General features: G+C 55.1%; 2 protein-coding genes and 2 long non-coding RNA genes across 5 annotated transcripts; 3 read left to right on the top strand and 1 right to left on the bottom strand.

Moving 5' to 3' along the window:
- The first annotated feature begins 815 nt into the window (after nucleotides 1-815).
- Nucleotides 816-7,761, top strand: LOC119091522 (serine/arginine repetitive matrix protein 2). The gene is made up of 6 exons (XM_037214330.1): nucleotides 816-1,052; nucleotides 3,364-3,463; nucleotides 3,783-4,025; nucleotides 5,384-5,574; nucleotides 6,849-6,931; nucleotides 7,154-7,761. The coding sequence occupies exons 2-6, from the start codon at nucleotides 3,371-3,373 to the stop codon at nucleotides 7,759-7,761; spliced, it is 1,218 nt and encodes a 405-aa protein (XP_037070225.1). The 5' UTR covers nucleotides 816-1,052; nucleotides 3,364-3,370.
- A 724-nt stretch (nucleotides 7,762-8,485) lies between these two features.
- On the top strand, nucleotides 8,486-9,662 carry LOC119092617 (uncharacterized). The gene is made up of 3 exons (XR_005093512.1): nucleotides 8,486-8,635; nucleotides 9,018-9,215; nucleotides 9,625-9,662. It is a non-coding gene; the product is annotated as an uncharacterized LOC119092617 (long non-coding RNA).
- A 346-nt stretch (nucleotides 9,663-10,008) lies between these two features.
- LOC119092618 (uncharacterized) lies at nucleotides 10,009-11,423 on the top strand. The gene is made up of 3 exons (XR_005093513.1): nucleotides 10,009-10,048; nucleotides 10,729-10,961; nucleotides 11,121-11,423. It is a non-coding gene; the product is annotated as an uncharacterized LOC119092618 (long non-coding RNA).
- Nucleotides 11,424-15,165: 3,742 nt separating this feature from the next.
- Nucleotides 15,166-22,220, bottom strand: LOC119092031 (POC1 centriolar protein homolog A). Of its 2 annotated transcripts, none has more exons than XM_037214988.1 (7): nucleotides 22,126-22,220; nucleotides 20,217-20,406; nucleotides 19,747-19,859; nucleotides 19,240-19,415; nucleotides 18,189-18,435; nucleotides 17,621-17,833; nucleotides 15,166-16,222 (listed from the first exon to the last, which is right to left on the bottom strand). In XM_037214988.1, exons 3-7 carry the CDS (start codon nucleotides 19,852-19,854, stop codon nucleotides 15,776-15,778), a joined length of 1,191 nt encoding a protein of 396 aa, XP_037070883.1. In that variant the 5' UTR covers nucleotides 19,855-19,859; nucleotides 20,217-20,406; nucleotides 22,126-22,220; the 3' UTR covers nucleotides 15,166-15,775. The 2 variants fall into 2 exon arrangements, with proteins under 2 accessions (XP_037070883.1, XP_037070882.1); XM_037214987.1 differs by lacking the exon at nucleotides 22,126-22,220 and adding an exon at nucleotides 21,469-21,668.
- Between the last annotated feature and the right edge of the window lie 912 nt (nucleotides 22,221-23,132).

A 23,132-nucleotide genomic window follows, 5' to 3' on the forward strand; every position in this document is an offset into this window, starting at 1 on the left:
GGGTCACATCCTGCGATTTTGGGGGAGGGCTTTACTATCAGGGTGCCTTTGTCAGCCCTGTGCTCCCCTTGCCAAGATTCTAGCTGCACCCCTGTGCGTATTGGTCACTTGGGCCTACTCATGGATGATGTGTGTAGCCTGCCCTAGATAAACGGGGTTTCGCGAGCATTCCGTATGAAGCACGCATGCGAAAAGTAGAGCGGTTGGCGACCGCAATGGTTGTACAGAGGAGTTTTGGAATTTTCAGAGCAAGACCTTCCAGTGAGTCACCAAAATTAGCTATCTAGAAGTTATTGCAGGTTGCCTTACTTTACCTTACATTACCTTATGGTATTAGGGAATTATAAAAGGCCACTAGGCCTGTAGGTCCCGATCTAGTCAAGCTCCCGGTCCGGTAACCGAACAGTCTCAAATTATGGATAGATTTAGTGCGGGACGTCATATATGATGTCAGCTCAGTGCATATCAAGCCTTGACTTGAACGAGTCAACTGAGGTTGAAGACACGACCGGGTATGGAAGAGCGTTCTTATCGTTGACGTCTTATCGTTGCTGAACGAGTTACGACGGACGAGCTGTTAGCTATGCTACTGCTTATTTTTCATAGGAATACGCTGCTAACGCCCTGCCCTGCCAAACGCTTTATAACTGCAATCGTAATTTGCAAATTGCAATGCATTGGAAACTACAAAGCCGGGGACCTTTACTAATTAATCACTAATAGAATTTCCTTATTTTATATTACTCTTGATAGTTGTCTGCGCCCGCGCCGGTTTTAAATTTTCCCCGTTTGACGCCGCATTTGCCGCTTGAATGTTTCCGCTATTTCAAGGCTGTGTGGTGGGGGGCGGCGGTGCTTATTCGTGCATTAATGCTGCGGTTGTCTTAGGATTGAAGTTCACGGTGTCATCAAAATGACACCAGAAAGTGCTGGCGTTAGGCCGTTTTAATTCAAAAATGAGAGTAAAGGCCTACAGGTATTACGATATCGAGGCGACGTCCTGTTCGTCAATCACCGTACTGATATTAAACCAACCTAGATAGGTTTGAAAGGTCAGTTTCGGGTGTTTTTGAATGAATGCATGCAGCCTGATTCTCAGTTTCCTCTTCGTTTTGACCATTCAGTAATTGTATGCTAGTGTTTTGTCATTGACCAGTTACATGCTGAAGTTAATCTGCATGCTGTACTCAAATTCACATTCAAGTAGGCACCAGTGTGCCAAATATTTACACTGTGCCTAACATTTGACATAATGGCAATGTGCTGAACATCATGCTCATGTGCCACAACTTAATTCAGGTCATCCCACATGTGCAACATTTTCAAACAATATTAGCCCGAGGTGGACAAGACAAGGACTGACCGGCCTAGTGGCCCTCTGTAATTCCTGATCACTATAAGGGAAGGGAATGTAAGGAGGTTGTCTTTGCAGCATCATTTGGTCTTGAAACAATGGCCCTATGCCAGCCCACTATCAGTTTGTCTACTGACCTTGATGGTGCACTGGAGCCACATTGGTGCCTTGAATTTTGCACTTTTACAGGGTGAACTCCTGCTTAGCCAGCTTATGTGTTATTTTGAAATTGGTTTTGCATGACAAAGTTTTTTAATAAATTTCTGTTGGGCTTTGTGTGAAAGTTTTTTTGTGTAAAATTCTGTGGCAGCATCATCTCTGTAACATTGGTACTTGGCCCCAAAACTTGTGATTATGGCAAACTCTGAGTACCTGGATCTACTGCAAACATGCAGCACAAATTTTGGTGGTGTTATACTTGACATGGTCAGTGTAAGGTGTTTCAGCATGTTGTATGCACTGAAATTGTTTGTTACCATACAGTAAACTCCAGTCTCATCTCTGGTGTACACATTGTGGAATCATTGTCAGCCAGCTGGTGGGCAACAATTGCTGGCCAATTTTTGGCATAATGCTTATGTTTGGCAGTTTTGATTAGGTATGCAAAGTATTGACTGTCATCCCTAACCTTTGCTGGCTTTCCGTGGTACTTATGCTTGACTAGTTGTGACAAATTTTTCCATACCAGCTACAATGTGAAAAATAGGTATTCACAATATGATTTCTTTCATAGTTGTTAGGTATTACACTCAATGCTATCCTGGCTATTCCATTCTAAATTGCATGTTTTAAAAAACAAAGATACTTTGTGGTGGAGAGATGTTTGTGGCTGAATAATTCCTGAACATGTCAGATTCTGTGAACCCTAGGCACAAGGTAAGTGTTTTAGCATGTATGTTATGCTGTCTTTATTCTCTTACTACCCTCATATGGCAGGAATTAAGGGAACCCCCCCCCCCAAAAAAAAATGGTGCAAAACATTGGTATAACTCAGTTCTTGCAAAAAGCAATCTTGGCGATCACATCAGATAGAAGTCATCAAAATCATTAACCATCTATGCACTGGTAGTAATGATTGGCCTTCATTTCATGATTTGAGTCATATGTTTACACCAGGAGTCCTCATTTCCCAAATCTTGCAAGTTGATTTGCTGGGATCACAGACATGCTCATAACCACCACCAGCAGTATAAATTCAAACTCAGTTGTGACCAAACTGATGAATTGTGTGAAGACTGATACTGGAGTACTGCATCAATGCATGACTTATCTCAATCGTGATCTAACACAGGAAGAAACAATATAGTCCATGCAATTAAAGACCATATACCAAATGAATCCTGGAGTTATCTTGCCTTAATACAGGAATGAGAACAATTCAATTGATGTAATGAAAAAGAACACAAACCAAAATTACCAATTCTTATGGTTTCCAAGTACTTGCCCAAATATCGATTGTTTTGTGTGAGCTGGAATCCCTTGTCACATTAATATCTGCTTATCTGCACTTAAACTTTGCAAAATACAGCTTTTTAGACATTGGGGTTTGCGCAGTGCAAATCGTACATTAGGAAATGTGTGGTGTGATTTGTAATTCTGCTCATCGCTGTTGCAATTGTGTGCATCACAATATATGGTTTGAGAAATGCTTCAGTTTACAGAACCTTGAAATCAAGCATTGTTTTCTTAAATGTGGTTTCATGATGATGCTGAAGCAGCTGATAGCAAATTGGAGAATGACAGGTGTAAGGAGATTTGAAACAATAAAAGAAGGGTTTGAGTCCCAGTTTCTGTCAAGTTAAAATTATGTTGATACAGTGTGAAATATGCAGCATAGGTTGCCATGAACCTGAGGTAATTCAGGTGAAGAAATTAGGAACCACTAAGTTCTCAACCCATAAGTTGTGGTATACACTTCCTTGAAGAAGGGTATGCCATTATTGTATATGTTGTCTTGTATTGTATTGTAACATCATATGTGTGTTGTCATACAACATCGTCACTTTCAGGCCGGCGATGGCTGCAGGCCTGTCCATGGATAGCCTTCTGGCAGACCTGTGCTCACAGGTGGAGAAGGTCAAAATCAAGTTAATTGACAAGGATTTTGCAGTGAGTATATTTCCAAATGATCAAAGCAAGTCCTACAACATATTATTGCTGATTTGTCTTGTCCACTGTGTGTTGATTTACCTTGCATCCAGCTAATGTGCAGGGTTTTTTTTGCACAAAAAAATGCATTCAGAACTGCATAATTTGTTTGAGTTTTCACATAGCTTTGTCAGTACATGGCACATAATTTTAGCCAAGGCCCCCATATGTTTATGATGCCCGAAGCCAAGCACTTTCCTGCCACCAAACGCACGGCTGTTGGGCAGTTCTGCTCGCCTCTATGCCTCTGTTTCACCACCGCCACGTGCCATGACTTCAGGAGCACTTCCAATGGCTGGACGAGATCGTGGACGAGACGTGCAAGCAGCTCTGGGGCGGCGACGAGGAGAACCAGCCGGAGGTGGACGCCGAACCGGTCACCGAGACGGGCCCGTACCTGCTGCCGCGCACGCCCAGCATGAAGCGGCGGCGCAAGGAGACGGACCAGGGCCGGCTGGCGGCGCTTAACGCCAGCTTGCTCGAGACGTCGACCACCACGCGCAGCCGGCGTGCCGCCTCCCGAGTACGTGCCGCGCGGCCGGCGCGCCGCCCCCAGGGGCCGTGTGGGGGGCGGGGGAGGCTAGATCTGTCTGTGGTGTGTGCGTGGGTGATGTGAGCCCTGGAGTAGACAACCGAGATGGTGTGGGATGGGCGAGGTAGGAACAGACGGGAGGGTTAGGGCCCGAATGGTTCGAAGTGTTACGAATTTCAGGCTATCCCACCATCTTTCCCTGGATACGTAATAATTTCGCTGGGCAAAAACTCCCTCCCCCCAGTTCTGTGTTAAGCGCGACGTACTAGAATGTAACGCCTGTTTGGCCCCGATTGAACTAAGGGTGCAAAAACAAGATGGACCCGTTGCTTGTCATGAGATGAAACCAACGCTGTTGTCCGGAGGTAACAGGCCAAGTGCCATTTGTGTTTTTTGATGCCGCTCGAATAATTGCATTTGCGATCTCAAGTTAAACATTCTAAGAGAAAAGTTCAGTCAAAGTGGGCTCATTTTTTTAGACACATAAGCATATTAAATTCTCCGAAACACACCAAAAAAATGTTTCTCGTGAACAATTTACCTGCTTTGCTTAAGCCGTCTTGCTTTTAAACAGTAGAGCGGTATCCGACTGAAGTTCAACACATTCCTAAAGGGGCTTTGACGTGACTGCCAACCAAACGCAAGCATAATGTTGCGCTGTCCAACACCCTCCCCGTGTAAAACTGGTTGTATTACAAGCCCCATTCCATCTTCCCTCCATGCGTAACGTAATATATGGGCGGTCCCATCTCAGGTATAGTGCAGGCCACGCATGGAACAATTGTTGGGACTGTCGTCCTCGTCTGGTATGTCAGTTGTCCACAACGTTTCAGGCTAGTTAACTCCCCAGCCGCAGTCAAATGTCATGGGGTTCTGTAAGGGACTGTATGGTGTTTGTTATACTTACTGCCGCTTGGTAGCACGCAGACGGAAATGCGGGAATGCAGGTCTATTTGGTGCTGTGTAGTACGAATTCGTACTATACAGTGAGCGAACACGTACTGTGTACGAACTCGTACTGTACGTGAACTCCTACTGTATACGATCTTGTATTATATACAGGCTCAAACTAGACACGAACTCATACTATATGGGAACCGATACTATGTACGAACTCATGCTGCATCCGAACACTTACCATATACGAACTTGTACGGTTTACGAGCACGTACTATATACGAACTTGTACTTTATACGGACCCATACTTTATACGAACTCGTGCTGTATACGGACCTGTACTATGTGCGGACTCGCACTTGAAATGCTTACGAACTGACGTCTCCGAGACATGCGGATACGGTCTCCATACGGTATATGCGCTGGCTGACCGCCGCTGGTCTGTCGCCAGGTGGCCACGGTGAAGATGGCGCTGGCGCGGCAGAAGCAGAACCAGCCGGCCCGCAAGCTGCGTCGGCCCCGCAGCTCGTGCGTGCGCGCCGAGCAGCGGCTCATGGACGAAGTGCGCCGCGGCCGGCTGCCCGGCGGTGCCGACGAGTCCGCCCAGTGGGCCTCCACGGACGACAACAGCGAGGAGGAGGCGCCGGCTGCGCGCCGCCCACCACGCCGCGGCAAGCGTGCCGCGCCGCGCACGCCGCCGGACGTGCGGCGCACGCGCGAGCAGACGTCGCCGGCGCCGCGCACGCCGGCCAGTCCCTACATCAGGTGAGGCGACCGCGGGGACGTCCGTGCCCGCGACGGGAAATGGCGGCTGTGAGCGGTGCCCAGACGTGGCGCGGGCGCTGGCTCGATCAGAGCACGGCCACACTCAGGCACGACGCCATCTCCAAACGATGTCAGCGCTGTAGCCTGTGGTGTCTATGTTACGCCAGTGTTTCTGGATCCACCGTGGACGCTAACTCAATCAGAGCACGGCCACACTCAGGCACGAGACCATCTCCAGACGATGTCAGCGCTGTGGCCTGTGGCACCTGTGTTACATCAGTGTTTCTGGATTGCCGCTGGCGCTGGCTTGATCAAAGCACGGCCACACTCAGGCACGACGCCATCTCCAAACGATGTCAGCGCTGTGGCCTGTGGCGCCCGTGTTACATGAGTATTCCTGGATTGCCGTGGGCGCTCGCCAATGCTGAATTATAACGAAAATGGTGTGATTGGTTTATTCGAAAGCATTTGATAACAAAGATCATGAGAGTGTGCTTGCTAACCAGACTTCGAAAGTTGAGGAGAACATTAGATGAAGAGGCTAGAGCTGCAAAAGAACTGAAGTTATTGATTCGTCGGATCCACACATTTCTACATATTGGCCGGATGCGGCTGGTTTCCAGATTTTTAGGTCGGGAATTGGCTCTTTGTGGTAATGATGCGGCGAAATTGTAGCCGTGACATGGGCGTTACGGTAGACTAGCACCCTGTTGGGGTAGCGTCGGTCTCGGCGGACTTTACCCGTAGCGTTAGAGCGGGGGGTCGAGTCCAAAAGGCTGGTATTCTGGGTGTCCAGGGTCTGTTGGTATCAATGGATTTATGCATACGAATTCCTGTGCCCGCTAAGAAAGTAGCATTGCCTACATGTTGTGGGCAGGCCTAATCTGTCAAGTTAGCGTGCACTTGTTTCCTCATTTTAACTCGCCTTCTTGTCGCATATTGCCTCTGATCTACCTTCGTATTGTTTATTTATGACTGAAAATGTTTGCTCAAAATCCTTGCACGCACGCTTTTTGCGTTTAATTTATCCTACTTGGTATATCTCAGAGACCACCCTCGCGACGGTCGTGCTGACGCCGGCCTCCGCTGTGCGGCCGTGGCCTGCGACTGCCGCGGCTCCTGTCTGAGGCCGGGCCGTGTCGTGTTCACAGCGTGGTCGAGAAGCCGGCCGTGCGCACGATGGTGCGCGCGTACGAGGCGCTGGTGGGCGGCTCGGATGACGCCTCCACGCCAGGCCGGCGGCGGGCGGCACCATCGGTCACTGCCGACGTCCCCCGCTCCTACCTCGCCGCCCTCGCCGCCGACCCAGCCGGAGAAGACGCTTCCTAACCGGCGCCAGACGCGCACCAGAGCGGCCGAGACCGCGCAGGGCCAGGATGGTGCCGAGATGAAGGGCGGGAAGGGTGCAGCGAAGGATGCGTCGGCCGAGATAAAGACGCCGCCTCGGAACCAACAGCAGGCGCGTACTCGTGCGGCGGGAGAGTGCGCAAGGATGGAGAGGACACGAAGATGACGTCAGTGGAAATTGTTGAGAAGACGCCTCCTAATCGGCGCCAGACGCGCACCAGAGCGGCCGAGACGACGCAGGACCAGGGTGACGCTGAGCTGAAAGGGCAGGGCGAGAAGACCCCGCCGCGGAACCAGCGGCAGACGCGCACACGCGCTGTGGAGAGTGCGCAGGATGAAGAGGACTCGAAGATGACGTCAGTGGAAATTGTTGAGAAGACGCCTCCTAATCGGCGCCAGACGCGCACCAGAGCGGTCGAGACGACGCAGGACCAGGGTGACGCTGAGCTGAAAGGGCCGGACGAGAAGACCCCGCCGCGGAACCAGCGGCAGACGCGCACACGCGCTGCGGAGAGCGCAGAGGATGAAGAGGACGCGAAGATGACGTCAGTGGAAATTGTTGAAAAGACGCCTCCTAACCGGCGCCAGACGCGCACCAGAGCGGCCGAGACGACGCAGGACCAGGGTGACGCTGAGCTGAAGGAGCCGTACGAGAAGACCCCGCCGCGGCACCAGCGGCAGACGCGCACACGCGCTGCCGGAGAGCGCGCAGGATAAAGAGGACGCAAAGATAACGTCGGTGGAAATTGTGGAGAAGTCGCCACCGACGGCGATGGAGGTGGAGGAGGATACGGCGCCAGCGGTGACGGCGGCCGCTGAGGTGGCGCCACCGGCGGCAGTGGAGGCTGAGGAGAACGGCTCTCCACAGGTCCGGCGCCAGACCAGGACACGCGCAGCGCAGGCCACCGCTCCGAGCGAGGCCGACCGGCAGCCGGCGGCTGGCAGGAGACCCGCCGGTGGTGCGGCGGCCGAGGCCGCGGCGCTGACGCCACCTCATGCTGACGAGGCGCCGGCGGCGGCGGCGCGGCGACAGACCCGGTCCGTAGCGGCCGCCGAACCCGTCCACCAGGCCACCACCGACCAGGCGTGCGTGTCTGACCCGGAGGGCGTCGATCCGGTGCCTCCCGCTAAGTCGCAGGTGCGTCGCGTGTCGTCGGCACCGGAGAGCGGCGAAGCACGCCGTCAGACGCGCTCGCGGCCGGCGCCGGCCGGAGATCCGCCTCCTCCGGAGCCGCGCGGCTCGCCGGCCGCCGGGGGCCGTCAGACGCGCGCCGGAGCCGGCGCCGATCCGGGTCCCGAGCGTCGCCTCACGCGCACGCAGGCGGCACAGCAGCCGGAGCCGGTGCCGGCCGCCGCCGCGGAGCCGGAGCCGGACGCGGCCGAACGGCGGCTGACGCGTACCCGTGCGGCCGCCGCCGCCGCTGCCCCGGTCGCGCCGTCGGCCAGCCCGCCGACCGAGGCGGGCGACCTGTCGCAGACGGCCTCATCCGAGGAGTCGCCGCCCGAGTCGGCCGGCCGCGCGCGCCAGCTGACCCCGCCAGACACAACCGGCAAGGCAGGCAGGGTCAAGGTCATCAGGGCTACGCCTCAGGTTGGTGGTGGAGGATGGTAGTCGAGTTTTGAGTGCCTGTTAGGTGTATCAGGGTATTGCGAGCGCGCCTTCCTCTATTAACTCTCCAGGCATACCACCTGCGCGGCCACCAGTCTGTCCTGTTCATCTGCGTGGTGTCGGGGCCGATCCCGTCCGTATTTTCTAAGGTCGGGCTTCTATCCTTGCGGTGTCTCCTTTCCAGTACCATTGCGCTTGCATTATGTAAACACCTCAAAGTTTGGGCTCATTCCTCTACAGTGAGTGCGCGGATAAATACGCTAATGTTTGTTTTTGAGGGTATAACATTTGTTTGCTGTAACTCAGTGTTACTGGCGTTGTTCTTACGCCTGTATGACACAACACGTCGGACTCTCTCCCGCAGCCGGCGCGACAGCGAGGCGCCAACATAGCGATGCCGGTGGACTGGAGGCAGCTTCATCCAGCGGGCGCCGGCCAAGCCGTCCGCCGAAGAGCTGGAGGAGCGGCGTCGGCAGGAGCTGCAGCGCAAGCGCGAGCGCGAGGAGGAGGCGCGCCGCAAGCGCGATGACAAGCTCAGACAGCGCGTGGAGGAGGAGCGACAGTGGGTGACGCTAGCGCAGGGGATCAGAAACGGATGAGAGCAAATTGTGGGAGATGCTTTTGGTTGTTTGTTCTCATAGACCAAAATGGGACGGTTTAATTTTGGTGTGTTCAGTTGGAAAACGCTGCTTTCAGTTGTCTTTCTCTTAGGGCTGAGTACCGAGTCATTTGTGTTAATAGCTTCAGTCTAAGTTGTTGGATCTCAATACTTAAAGGTGACATGGCATTTCATACATGCTGTTGACTGAATGCCCCATTGTGACCATGTCTGAGGTGGTGAGGAAAAACATTGCCCGTCACCCGATATTTCACTGCGCAACTACCTTCGTGGTCCGCGCCGGCGGTCCCATCCCCCCGCCCCCCTCCGCCGGTAGTCCCCGCTGATCGCCGCACCCATCCCTCCCGCGCAGGAAGCGCGAGGAGCGCCAGCAGCGCGCGCTGGAGATGCGCCGCCAGCGCGCCGAGGAGCAGCGCCTGGCGCATCAGCGGCGCCAGCAGGAGCGCGAGGAGCGCGTCGAAACAGCGCAGCTGGCCACCGAGAACAAGCGGCGCGAGGAGGCGCTGCGCAAGCGGCGCCAGCTGGCCGAGCGGCAGCGCGACGTGGACGAGAAGCGGCGCGCCGAGGAGGAGGCGCGTGCCGCGCGCGCCCGTCAGCTGCTGGAGGAGGAGGAGCGCCGCCGCCAGGAGCAGGAGCGCCAGCAGCGTCAGCGCGAGGCCGAGCGACTCCGACAGCGCGAGGCCGAGAGGATCGCGCGCGAGCAGGCCGAGCTGGCGCGGCTGGCTGAGCGCGAGGCAGCGCAGCGCGAGGCGGCGCAGCGCGCGGCCACTGCTAAGGTCAGGAACGGATGGGCTGGTCGGAGGCAGGGAGGAGGATCGTAATAGTTGGTAATTGAACTCTAATGGTGCGTCAACTGTAGAGGCTGTTTTCACCCAGAGAGATAGCTATAGCAGTGATTTATGCATGTGATATGTTTTCTAACAGCATTGATTGTGTGGGCTTTGTCCACTATAAGTGCTTATACATGGCTTCAGCAATATTCCTAGCCTTTTGGAGCTAACTGCCCTGATATTTTCTTCTAGCAGTGATAAATGTGTTCCTTAGTGCGTTCGAGTAACCCATTGTCATTGTCACAGCGGTTCCACAGATAGCCCCGAGGTGTCACCAATCCCAGGTTCCTTGGAATTAGCTGCACGTTGGCTCCGTGCCGGCACATCCGAGGCAGGGCTTGTTGCTCACACCCAGAACCTATTAACCTGACGCAAGGGCAGCTCCAGCTTAGCGCATAACTCGGCACCCGGTCGTGTTGCGGGTCGAGATTGCGGAGAGACCTCCTCTGTATTGCGCGGCGCTGCGACGCGGCCGACCGTGCCAGGCTGTGCCGCGGCTGGCGGCGCCGGCACCGACCGCCGTCCCAGCGCCGGCTCCCCCGACGCGTGGCGCCGGCGTGTGGTGTGCGGTGACCGCCGCCGCACCGCCCCCGCCCGCGGCCCTGACCCGGCGTCACGCCCGGCAGGCGGCGGCGCCAGCCAAGTCGGCGCTGAACTCCACCTTCACGCTGGACGAAGCAGGAGAAGACGACGCCGGCGCCGGCGCCGCCGACCAGCTACGACATCACGCCGGGCCGGGACGAGCGGCCGCCGGAGCCGCTGCGCGAGAAGGACAACTACAACATCGACGACCTCGGCTCGGACCAGAGCACCGACGACGAGTCGGCGCCGCGCAAGGTCATCCCCGCCTGGGCCACAGGTGAGCCGCCAGTCGCCGGAGCCGGGGCGAGGCCGTCCGAGTCTGTGTCGGGCGCTCCGCCACGACGCCAGGTGGGGGCAACGACCAGATCAGGGGGCCGTGACCTGCCTGATCGACCTCCGTCGCCGCCCGCCCTGACCTGTCCGGTCACTGTTGCAGGCTCGCGTCTGCAGATGGCGCTGGTTGCACAGGAGTTCCGCGCCGCCAATGCCTTCCTCATCTTCACGCGCGAGGAGCTATTCCCGGACGTGCGGCTGGAGGAGATCTTCACCATTCCGCGCCGCTGCTTCTTCAAGCGCACCTCCAGCGCCCAGTGGAACACGCCGCCCGCCGCCAAACACGTCAAGTAGTGAGCGGCGTGGTGGTCCGCCCCGCCGTGTGGTGTGGCGCGGGCTGCGGCGGCGCGGGAGCCGGCTCCAACGCTGAGCCTGCTGGTCACCGAGAACGCGGTGCGCCCGCTCGTGAGGGGTTGACGCGGCGGAGGCCGAGCGGTCGCCGCCTCGCCCGGGCAGGTCGCGGAGGGACGCCGCAGCGAGGGCTGCGCGGACGTCGCCGGCGGGTGGTGCCGACGGCGGTCGCCGCGCCGTCTCCCGCGAGCGGGGCAGGAGCCGGACTGTCGGTGGTGGTGCGGCTAGCCAACTGGCTGGGTGTGCTGGTGAATGGGTGGAGCGTCTGTCTTGGCGATGGGCGTTGGCCTCTGGTGAGAGAGTGAGCTACCTTCAGTCGAGGGGGTGTAAGCGGATGTCTGTGAGTGTGGCGGTCGTCAGGAGGATTGTTACCCGTAGCCAGTGCGTGCATGATGACGTGTGAGTGTTGGAATGTTGTGCCTGAGGCCGGCGGGATGGCACTTGTGTGGGCGACGCGGAACACGTTTGACAGAAAGCCCCGCAAATGATGGAGTCTGAAATGCCATCCGTCTTAGCGCTCTAGATATCGATTTTATCGTGCAAATTACCTCCTCCGTGTGGCGATGGTTACATACAGCCTTATCTTCGTCATTGAACCCCGTCCTCCACCTGTATGTTGTGCGATTGAGAAACTCCGCGGACGCCCGGGGTCGGCCGGGCGCCTCTTCTCCGTCTGTCGCTTCTCTTGTGTGGTGTGAGCGGAGAGCGTCGCCCGTGGCCTAGCGTGCATGCGACCTATGCCAGATGCGCATCCGGGCGTCGGCGCTCGCCATGGTCGCGTCCTGCGGTCGTCTTCTGCGGTCTGTACAGGTCTGTTCGCCGGTTTGAACCGCTCTGCCCGTAGCTGGTGTTCGTACTGGCCCCCGGCGCTCTTCTGAACAACTGATTGCAGTGCGTTGGCACGGTAGTGGCACTTTGTTAACCTAGATCAGGATTCTTAGGATGTAAATAAATAAAAGGGCGGCTGAATTATTGATTTCTTGGACCGGCTGTTGTAAACCGTGGCGAGATGCGGACCCACGGCGCCGGCGTCGTCTCTGCTCGAAGGCCCACGCGTCGGCAGAGCCATAAGCCCGGCCCGAGGGCTGATCCTAGCACTGCAAGATAGAGAACAGCGGCTTGCGTGATAGTAACGTCCGGGTCGCATGGTAGAAACGTCCGGCCTGCATTATTGTAACGTCCGGCCTGCACTATAGTAACGTCCGGCTCGCGTGATAGTAACGCCCGGGTCGAGGGGTGCCGGTAGTGTAGTGGTTAACGTGTCTGCGTTAACTACTGCGCGTCTGGGAAACCAGAGGTACGGGGCTCGATTCCCCGTGGCGCCCGCCCTTCCTGGCAGGGTGAGAGGCAGGCGACGCCATATAGCCTCAGCAGCTGAGTGCGTCGTAAAGTCCCAATGACAAACAACAAACGCCCGGGTCGCATGATGCGATGTCCGGCATGCATTGTTGTAACGTCCGGCCTGCATTATTGTAACATCCAGCCTGCATTATTGTAACGTCCGGCCTGCATTATTGTAACGTCTGCATTAAAGTAACGTCAGGCTCGCGTTATAGTGAGTCATCGAGATCGGCACCTGGTCTTGGTACTTATTCTTCAGCATTGCGGAAATGCTAAAATATTTTTCCCATACTTATCCCAGAGATGGGTGAGATACTAGTGATGCTGCAATGCTGCCGGAGCAGCCCGCTCGGCCATACAGCCTTGCATGCAAGTATCAAAACAATGCACGAAACGAATTCTAAAGAACTCGCTTTATCGCTGCTGGAAACCCAGTGAACCTGCACTTGGTAAATGCAAGTATTGCTTCTCAAAAGCCAGGCCGGGTCACTCAAGTTCCAGCACCGCCACTCAGTGCAAAAATCTTGCCATAGTTTAAGTGAAACTCGCCTGGGTTCCGGCCTTGTTCGTGCTAATCAAATACAATTTTTTCTTGCTTTAAATCGTTTAAACTTCCAGCACGTCGTGATAGGAGCAGACTATAATTCTGAAATATCACACCTAGTTGCGAAACATTGCCGGATAAGGGCTTCACGAAAGCAAGGTAGTGCTATGGGTTCAGAACATCCGGCTACTCTGCTCTCTCTCTCTCTTGATCCGCATGCATGATGTGGCTTACATTCCGCTGCGCGTGAATCAGACAGCATGTGCGCAAAATAAAATCACATGGTGCTCCATGCTCTAGCAATTCTGCACACGGACACCAAGAAAGAGCACATGCCACCGTCCCTGTTTGATCGGCACAGCAGCACACGACCCCCGACAGCGCTAGCTGACCTGCCGGCCACACCGTGTCGCCACGTGCCCCCCGCCCGGCCGGCTCGAATGTGACGCGGATGCACGCACAGGCCACCAGCGTGGGCCGACACTGCAGGCACATGGTGGTGAGGTGCAGACTGCCGGTCGGACAGAGCACGTTCGTCACACAAGCCGGCCCTGCGGCCGCGCCGGCGTACGCCTAACAAGCCTGCTGCCAGGACGCCGCAGCCGCGTGCGCCCGTGCGCTTACGACCACGGAGCGGCACGGCGCAAGGTTCCTCCTGAGTGGCAACCGAGCGCCGCTGCCCATCTGGAGCGGATGATGCGTGGAGAGAAACGGCACCGCATGCTCTCTCGGCTACAACTACTGAGCTGCTGCGGCTGCGGCCGGCCCCTGGCAGACGAAGGCCCAGCCAGCGGCGTCTGGGCCGGCTGCAGCGGCCGTGTGAGGTCCGGCTCGCAGGTCTGGCGCCCGCCCTGTCCCAGAGGTCCGCCCGCAGGTCCGACGCCCGCCCTGTCTCAGATGTCCGCCCGCAGGTTCGACGTCCGTCCTATTCCAGAGATCCGCCCGCAGGCCCGGCACCCGTCCTATCCCCGAGGTCCGCCCGCAGGCTTGACACCCGCCCCATCCCCGAGGTCCGCCCGCAGGCTTGACACCCGCGCCATTCCCGAGGTCCGCCCACAGGCTTGACACTCGTCCTATCCCCGAGGTCCGCCCACAGGCTTGACACCCGTCCTATCCCCGAGGTCCGCCCACAGGCTTGACACCCGTCCCAACCCCGAGGTCCGCCCGCAGGCTTGACACCCGCCCCATTCCCGAGGTCCGCCCACAGGCTTGACACTCGTCCTATCCCCGAGGTCCGCCCACAGGCTTGACACCCGTCCTATCCCCGAGGTCCGCCTTGACAGCCGCCCTATCCCACTCCCTTCTTTTCTATCACACTAGTAGGAAGTCCACTAGACCACTACAGAGACTACAGACCACTAGTTACACTAGTAATCTATAGAACAAAATATTATTTTACGTCAATCCCATCTTCATTGCTCGGGGTCCTTGTCAGTTTTCCTTGGGAGAAGAACCACTTCGCCTCGGAAGCCAATACCGCCACGATCCAGTAAAAGAGTCGAGGTCACTTGAGATCGAAATATCCTTTTACCGTCCACGTGGCCTTGTTATTGCCGCTATTTAAGTGCCTTCATTGACGCCTCCAAACGAGTCAAACGACCTTGAACCCAAACTACGCGCATTGCGAGGCCCCCTCCCCTTGTTTTCTTCCTCTTAAACAGCTGTGACGCGGAAGTTTCAAAAGGAGTCAGAACAGGCACAGGGTACGAAATGTGCTCTGAGATACATCGCGCATGCCGCTGGCTTTAGCGATGATTGCCAAGTGGGCAGCATCGAAGACGTCAGGGAATAAGACGTGTCGAAAAGGGTCATTGCCGCCGAGACGGTAATTGGGATCGCGTTGCTCCCCTTTGTGATCATCACTGTGAGGATGTCCCAAGGACCACCCCGCCTCAGACAAGCTTCTCTACCTCATATGTGTATTAACGGAGAGCTACGGCAACAACTAAATGCGAAACACTGCTCACGATTTCCCAGCTACTAATGTGTCATGCATTTATGGAAGCATACAATTTACAACAAATAATCATAACGTTAGCTAACATATTTCAAAGAAAGGTGGCTAGAAATCAGCGGTGAGTCGGCGCGCAAGCGAGCCCTCGTCTCGAGGAGAGCAAATTATGAAGGAAAGGCAGTATGTACATCACAGAAATGGTGGGCATGAAGAACAACGCCAGCCATACATGCCAGCGGTATCTACCTATCTCCCAACAGTCCTCGTGATTTCACGCCAAGCGCGGACGAACACGCCGACGAGTCACCCACAAGAAGCACTCACTCGCACGTGGCCAAGCCATCACGCTGAAGCCAATGACCGCCTTACCGTCAATTGTAATCAAGCACACCACGTCAGGTTCGATGATCCACGCCCCCTGCAACGCCGGGACAAGACTGGACCCTGTGCCGGTCAACACGTAGTGCCCGCGATACTTATTCGCGCTTAGTTTTTGCGGACTGAAGTGGTCATCAATGGCTGGTCCCGACTCTGCTGATCCACACTCAGAACAAACGCCATGGCGCGGCTACCGATCAGGCACTGCTGATCCACAGCCAGTCCATGCGCCGCTGGACGGTATTTCAGCGTCTGCGAAGCTGGTGCTCCGGCAGTCCTCGCGCCGCCGGTGCGGAACTAGTCCTTGCGGTGCGGGTCGGCCCCCGCCATCTCGCAGAGCTTGTCCTCGGCCAGCTTGAGCCGCTCCTCGAGCAGTAAAACGGTCTGCGTCACTAGCTCCATCTGCTGCATCATGCCCTGCACCATTGACTTGATCTCGCCCAGTTCGCCGCCGTCGCCGCCGGCAGCAGCGAGGCCGCGTCGGCTGCGGACCGGACGGCACGCTCTCCGTCTCCGACTCGGGCGGCAGCTCGTCGCGCCGTTCGTCCGCCAGCCGCGAGCAGTCTACGTCCGGCCGCGTGTTCTCCGTACCCGTCTCCATCTGCGGGATCACGCTGCCGCTGCTCGACACCGCCATCTGTCGAGAGAGGCAAGAGTTAGAGCTCCGCGGGATCTGCCATCTGCCGGGTGACGAGGGAGTTAGGTACCCGCTCCGTAGGCCTGCAACCGGTCCGAAAGTGCAGTGAGGGCGTTCAGCACGGTGAGTATGGGCAGTGGGGCTGCTGATTACCCTACACGGCATGCGTCGATCGAGACGGTGAGATCACTGCAGTGGTACACTGCCACCTAGTGGGGATGAATGGAAACTAGGGAACCGTGGACGCCGGCTCGGAGGGAGCCTCCACTACTGGGAAGGGCGCACCAATGTGAGGAAACGCCAGTTTTCTGCAGGCAATCTGCTGGATGTTGGCCGCATTCGACTTGTAGGCCTCGCAGCCCAGTGAGCTGCTGTACCTGACTGAGGACGAGGCGTGCATGATGGTAGCCCAACTTTACAACTGTAGCGGGCACTTCTGTGTTGCTGTCCAAATAACGTTTACAACGGTAAATGCAAAACACTGAATAGTTACGTAGAATCAAGTGGAGCTTATTTCTTTCAATACAGGAAAAAAATTAGAACTTGGTTGTATTAAAACTGGTGAATGATTTACCCATCTTTGTCGTCACAAGAAATGCCGCAACGCAAAACTGCGCAAAATGTCATCGAATCTTAGTTAAAACATGCCGTTGCATGGACAGCACCTCTCAGCTGGGAACAAAAACGGTGAGAAGTGCTAGGATCCTTGGGAATACCTCTATCAGAGAAACACATGGGTATGCGGTATGCGGTATGGAAGCAGGTGGCTTTGTTGGCCGCTCGCTGCGAGCCGAACGGCATACATTTCCACGTGACATCACTTAAAGGCTATGCGGCAGACGCAGCGCCTATTAGACGTTCTTGATAGTTCTAAGGCAGCCGTGACGAGGACAGGACTGGACTGCAGTGTGCGATAAAGGTGGAAAGGAAAACAGATGGACACCCTGGCTCGCAATGTGTTGCCAAGCCTGAACCATCGCATGCCTATGTTCACGGCCTGAATCAGACACCGGTCCTGTCGGCGGTCCTCTGGCGACCCCAAACTGGCACAAGTGGTGCGAGGTGGCGCGCTCACTCGGGAAGAGCGAGATGGCGTCCCGCGTCCCGCCACGCCCCATCTGACGAGCCGTGCGTGGCGTCAAGACAGGTGCACCGCATCCAACCAGATCGGCCTCCTCGTCCGACAAACGCTCATGCCAAACCACGCCAGGGCGTGCAGTGAGTACGGAAGAGGGGAAATGGAGCAGGGTCACTGCATCTTGAAAGCGACTCAAGCGATGTCTTAACATGGGACTGCCAGCGTGTATCATGTGGAGTACCGGCGCGCCGCGCAGACCCCCAGTCACCGGCTGTCCTCGGTGCGCGGCGCCCTCGAGCCTCGGCCGGCCGGCGCCTCACCTCCCGGTCGAAGTTGGTGCGCCACACGAACAGCTGCTCGTCGGTGCCGCCCGAGGCGAAGTGGTGGCCGTCGCGCGCGAAGGCGGCGGCAGTGACCGGACCCCGGTGGCCGTGCAACGTGTAGTACGGCCGCCCCTCCAGCAGGTCGAACACGCGCAACGTGCCGTCGTGCGACGCCGACAGCAAGAAGTTTCCCGACGGGTGGAACGACACCTGCCGGCGGCCGCGCAGGTGGCATGGTCGCCTACGCTCGTACGCATTGCGATACTGGTAGAGGGCAAGTCAATAAAATACGCTCGTTTCGGGCTGCGTAGGCGTGAAAAGCACACCCACGGCACGTCCAGACTTGTATCAGGGGCTGGCAACATCACTGCTATCAGTTTACCAACAAAACAAACCTTTTTAAACAAGTCATATCCTATCCATCCAGCAAACTGCGTTTTTGGCCCCCCGACCACGCAACCGTACCGAGATCGTGCCCAAAAGAGACGCCGATGCGCCACCGAGTGTACTGAGCGTCCCCAGAGTGGCCAAAGTTCCGCCAGCGCACGCCTGAGCCTGACCCTACCTTGTTGATGGGCGCCGTATGGACGGCGTAGTGTTGCAGCAGACTGCGCATGCGGACGTCGTACACCTTGACGGCGTTGTCGGAGCCGGCGGCAGCGATGCAGGAGCCGGCCGGGTGGAACTCGACGTGGTGCGAGAAGCCCTTGGCCTCGTGAAAGGTGTGCACGCAGCACTGTGTGCGGCAGTCCCAGACCCGCACGGTGCGGTCGTCCGAGGTGCTGGTGATGAGCCGGCCGTCCGGCGAGAACCTGCCGCCGCACGCTGCGTTACGGGCGGCCATAACGACGAGTGACTCCAGGCCGGCGAGCAGTGAGGGGTGACGGGTGCTTGGAAAAGGAGCGAAGCAGCAAAGTAGGGGCACGGGAGGCAGGGGAAGACAAATCGACAAGGGGAGGGGGACAACATGAGGGACAAGGGAAGAAAATGGTGGCGGAAGGCCTCAGGAGGGACCAAGAGACTGACAGTAACGAAAGGTAACGGGGGAGGGAGGAGTACGGTGGATCACGCGAAGCGCGGGTAACGGGGGATCACGAGTGGGGTGAGGATGTTGGAGGATAAGGAGCGAGGAGTGACGGACACCACTGGAGGAGGTGGGGAATGACAACAGGGTCATGGGTGGGATCCACTGAGATGGAGGATCACGAAAATATTGTAATATAGATCGCAGCGGGAGAAAGCGAGAGACAAGGGGTGGGGTGGGGTGGGGTCCATAACGCGAACATATGCTCCCACCACGGCTACTGATGATGATGATGATGATGATGATTTGGGGTTTTAGGGCGCATCGACTGCTGAAGGTCATGCAGCGCCCACCACCACGGCTACTATAAACGCCCGCCGACACGACATTGGAGCCTTAGTGCATTTCACCGAAAAGCTAGGAGCACTGGAACTGCGGCACAAAGTGAACGTCAGTCCATGTGCATCGCCACATCGTCGAGTGGGAGCTCTCACAGGATTCCATCCGTAATTCGGACGTTATCAGTGCAGGAGTAACCACAGAGCACCTGGGGGCTCCAACGGACCGACTCCCGAAGGCTGCACACTATTACCTGACGCAGCGGACCCAGTTCTTGTGGTCGGCGAGAGAAAACTGAAACTTGTGCCGCGCCACGGTCCACACCTTGATGGACTTGTCGTCGGAGCCGGAGGCCAGCATCTGGCCGTCCGGGGAGAAGTTGACGCTGCGTACCGTCCCCATGTGCGCCTTGAACATGCCCGAGTCACCCTGCCGCACCGGGAGAACGCTGTCAGCGCTAGTGGCTGGGCTGGCCCGAGCTGTCTTGCGAAAGTGGCCGCAAAGGCATCTCAGCACTATTGGCTAGACGTCAGAGATATGTCACCATGATAATTTAGGCCGTACACAGTCTGAGAGCTGGCGACATTGCTACTTTTAGCGGCCTTGTGCCGGAGCTTCACGAAAAGAAATGAAGCGCTAAGTATATTACACGTATTAGCGAGGCTTGGACTGGAAGCAAAGCTGTGATCGGACTGACAACACAAACAGATGCTTTAGCATAGACGCGAGGCGGGCGACGAGGCCGGTGGAGCTAGCTCGCCTTGATGGAGGGCACCCAGAGCCGGATGGTGCGGTCCCGGGAGCCAGAGGCGATCAGGTTACCCGAAGGCGAGAACTGCACGTCCATCACCGGCTCCTTGTGGCCCATTCAGTCTGCCGGACGGACAACAGTTGGACTGGGTTGATGACAACTGAGGTTTTGGGTCACGCCAGCCACGGTCATTTGGCGCCCAAACAGTTGGGGCGGTCTCGGCCGCCACGGCGTGGTCACAGGACTCCGTAGTGGCAGCAGTGCGGAACTACTTGAGATCAGCTGGCTATAGGCACCAACCCGAACACTGTCTCTTGTTGTGGATTGTACGGCGGCCTAAGCGACATGCAAAGAATATGTTACATGGGCTGAGGACAGCAGGCATGTTCAAAGATGTACATTGCGAATTCGTAAGTGAGCGTGAAATACATAGGTAAATAAAATGGATATGATGCCAGACAGCATCCGAAACGCCTGACCTGAAGGCACGCTGTTGCTGCTGGTAGTTCCAGAGCATGATGCAGGCGTCCAGGCTGGAGGACACCACCTGGCACGTGCTCGGATGGAAGTCCACGGCCGTTACAGTGTCCCGGTGGCCGTGGAAGTTCCGCTCCAACACCGGGTCTTCCTCCACACAGGCGTTACTCATTGTGAAGTCTTAAGACACGCCTGCAGCAGTCGATGTTGATATATGTGTCAAATATTGAGATGAAAGTGAGTTTAATTGCATACCTAATTTTGATGTGACCTACCCTGTAACTGCGGCACTTTACAGCACAGGCATTGTTTTCATATACGGTGAGCATGATTGCATCAGCTTACCCCCAACACTAAACAGATAAGGTATCCCGATGTCTTCCTGACTGCCACCAGATAACAATGGAAGCTAGCAGTGACAAACCAGATTGCAATTACTGATTGCCAGTGGGATGTATGATTTCCACATCAGATTGTATTGTCTAGGCACCATAAGGTGTGAATTGTGCAGTGTCAAAAGCATAGTGGCAACTGTTGAGACCTGGGCTCACCAGCTGAAAACAATACTGTTTCCTAGTTATGCACCACTTAAGTAACAAACAGTATTTGATGGTTAGAGGGATACCATACACATTGAAAACATCGCACGCCAGGCATTGTTTTCATATATGGTGAGCATGATTGCATCAGCTTACCCTCAACATTAAACAGATAAGGCATCCCGATGTCTTCCTGACTGCCACCAGATAACAATGGAAGCTAGCTGTGACAAACCAGATTGCAATTGCTGATTGCCAGTGGGATGTATGATTTCCACATCAGATTGCATTGTCTAGGCACCATAAGGTGTGAATTATGCAGTGTCAAAAGCATAGTGGCAGCTGTTGAGGCCTGGGCTCATCAGCTGAAAGCAATGCTGTTTCCTAGTTATGCACCACTTACGTAACAAACAGTATTTGATGGTTAGAGGGATACCATAGACATTGAAAACATCGCGCGCCATTAAACACATTATGCATGTGGCTTTACCATGTAAGAATTACAATGGTAATGCTAGTGTGGGCAGGACACCACAATAACATCACAACTGTAAAATTGCACCAATGTAAGTAAGGGTTCAGTATTGTTTTAGCTGGTGGTCACCCAACCTAAACAGAACCATTTTTGAGTGCCTAGTGAGTCATACAGAAAGCACGCATTGTTGTCTTCATAAGCTGGGTTACCTAAACCACCGATATCATAGCAACCTCCTACCTCCAAGTGTGAAGTTCACAGCGCCAGCTTTCTTTACAATTCTTAAATACACTGAGCCCGAGCGGATCACTTTCAAGTTCCCTGCGGCGTGATGCTTGCCTCGTTTGTTGGCTGTGTGCGTTTTGAATCCAAGCGCGTTTGCGACTGTTACCAAGAGTCTTTATTTTACAGTCGCGACTTTGTGAAGATTTCCAAACTCTTATACGTACAACAAAAAATGCTTTAAAAATGACACATTTAACTAATCAGTAAGAGTACTGGCACAGTATTCAATGCAGGTGCACTTAGATCTGTATTTTTACGCGATATAATTATGTGCAGTGTACAGTTAGAACTGAGGCATTTCTTACCGTAAAGTTTCAAACGCAGCGCATTGCAAGAATGAGTGGCGTCCCTGGAGCGACAGTTTGGGCGTCGGTGTTGCAAAGTGGGTCGGGTGCGGTCTGTTTCAGGAGGGCTGCTGCTTAGTTCGGTTAGTTGTTGTTTGGTAACTGTGTGCTTGTTTCATGACTTTCATGAATGTGTAAGGATTAAACATAAGGAATGGTCATGGCATACATTGCTACCTCATTTAAAAAAAGAGCATGGTACATCAATCGTCGTTTTAAGGCAGAACATATCGTAAATAATCGTAAAACAGGTCATCTAAACGCTTACCTTGGAACTTAATTAACTACGATAGTGAACATCCGAGCGCTGCAGACACGCAGCACTTGCGACCCCGACGCCATTGCTACGTGTGATTACAACATTACTGCGCATCAAGAACCATAAAAATGTACTGGGGCCAATGTAACAGGAATCCAATGAAATATGTTTCTTGTGTATCCAAACAGTCTTCCGCACTGTTTGTAGATTGGTCGACATGGGAGCAATTATGATGTCTTTGGGTGGGGAATGAAAAGCAAAATGAGAATATGGTGTCTTAACAAAATTTATTAATATGGTACATGCACATGGCATGGAAAATGGGTTGTGGTAATGAAAGCTTTCACAAAATTTGAAATGTTTGTTATTTGGCAGTGCCCTGATAGGAAGACTTATGTTAGGTGGTCATGCTGGTGTCACACAAGCATATGGTGAAGTTTCACATGAAACATAGTCACATTAAGATCTGAGTCTTAGCTGGTGACACAAACTTATGGAGCACTAACACTAATAACATATTATCTTTTCCAGCCATACTGCCATGTTTGGAGGACATGGCAGTGGTGGGGGCAACCCTCCCCCATACCCATTTGGCCAGCCATCAAGCACGTCTGCTGGGACACCTGGCCAGGCAGCCCCAAGCAACACTGGCATCTTTGGTCAGGCCATGCCAGCCACCAGTGGTACATTTGGTGCTGGAATTTTGGGAGCCACTGCTGTCTCCCCTGGAGGAATGTTTGGGCAACCTGCTGCAAGTGCAGCTGGAAACTTTGGTAGCCCAGCTGGTGTGTTTGGACAGCCTTCTGGCTCCACTGGAGTATTTGGACAGCCTGCTGCCAGCTCCACAGGCATGTTTGTGCAACCTTCCACAGGGTTCCACAGGCATGTTTGGACAGCCTAATGCCAGCTCCAGTGGCATGTTTGGACAAACCACCAGCAGCGGAACAGGAGGTATCGGTCAGCCATCCATGACGACCAGCAGAATGTTTGGGCAGCAAGGTGCCAGCACCACAACA

This window comes from Pollicipes pollicipes, unplaced genomic scaffold (assembly GCF_011947565.3).
Source record: "Pollicipes pollicipes isolate AB1234 unplaced genomic scaffold, Ppol_2.1 Scaffold_3447;HRSCAF=4054_pilon_pilon_pilon, whole genome shotgun sequence".
NCBI lineage: Eukaryota > Metazoa > Arthropoda > Thecostraca > Pollicipedomorpha > Pollicipedidae > Pollicipes > Pollicipes pollicipes.

What these genes read in the sequence shown, in the direction of transcription:
- LOC119091522 (XM_037214330.1), top strand. Translation starts at nt 3,371, where the DNA reads ATGGCTGCAGGCCTGTCCATGGATAGCCTTCTGGCAGACCTGTGCTCA. An exon ending in TAATTGACAAGGATTTTGCA is followed by an intron (nt 3,464 to 3,782) that starts GTGAGTATATTT and finishes CCATGACTTCAG; the next exon opens with GAGCACTTCCAATGGCTGGA. An exon ending in GGATGACGCCTCCACGCCAG is followed by an intron (nt 6,932 to 7,153) that starts GCCGGCGGCGGG and finishes CGGAACCAACAG; the next exon opens with CAGGCGCGTACTCGTGCGGC.
- LOC119092031 (XM_037214988.1), bottom strand. Translation starts at nt 19,854, where the DNA reads ATGGGCCACAAGGAGCCGGTGATGGACGTGCAGTTCTCGCCTTCGGGT. An exon ending in TCTGGGTGCCCTCCATCAAG is followed by an intron (nt 19,416 to 19,746) that starts GCGAGCTAGCTC and finishes CCGGTGCGGCAG; the next exon opens with GGTGACTCGGGCATGTTCAA. An exon ending in GCACCAACTTCGACCGGGAG is followed by an intron (nt 16,223 to 17,620) that starts GTGAGGCGCCGG and finishes CTCTCTCGACAG; the next exon opens with ATGGCGGTGTCGAGCAGCGG.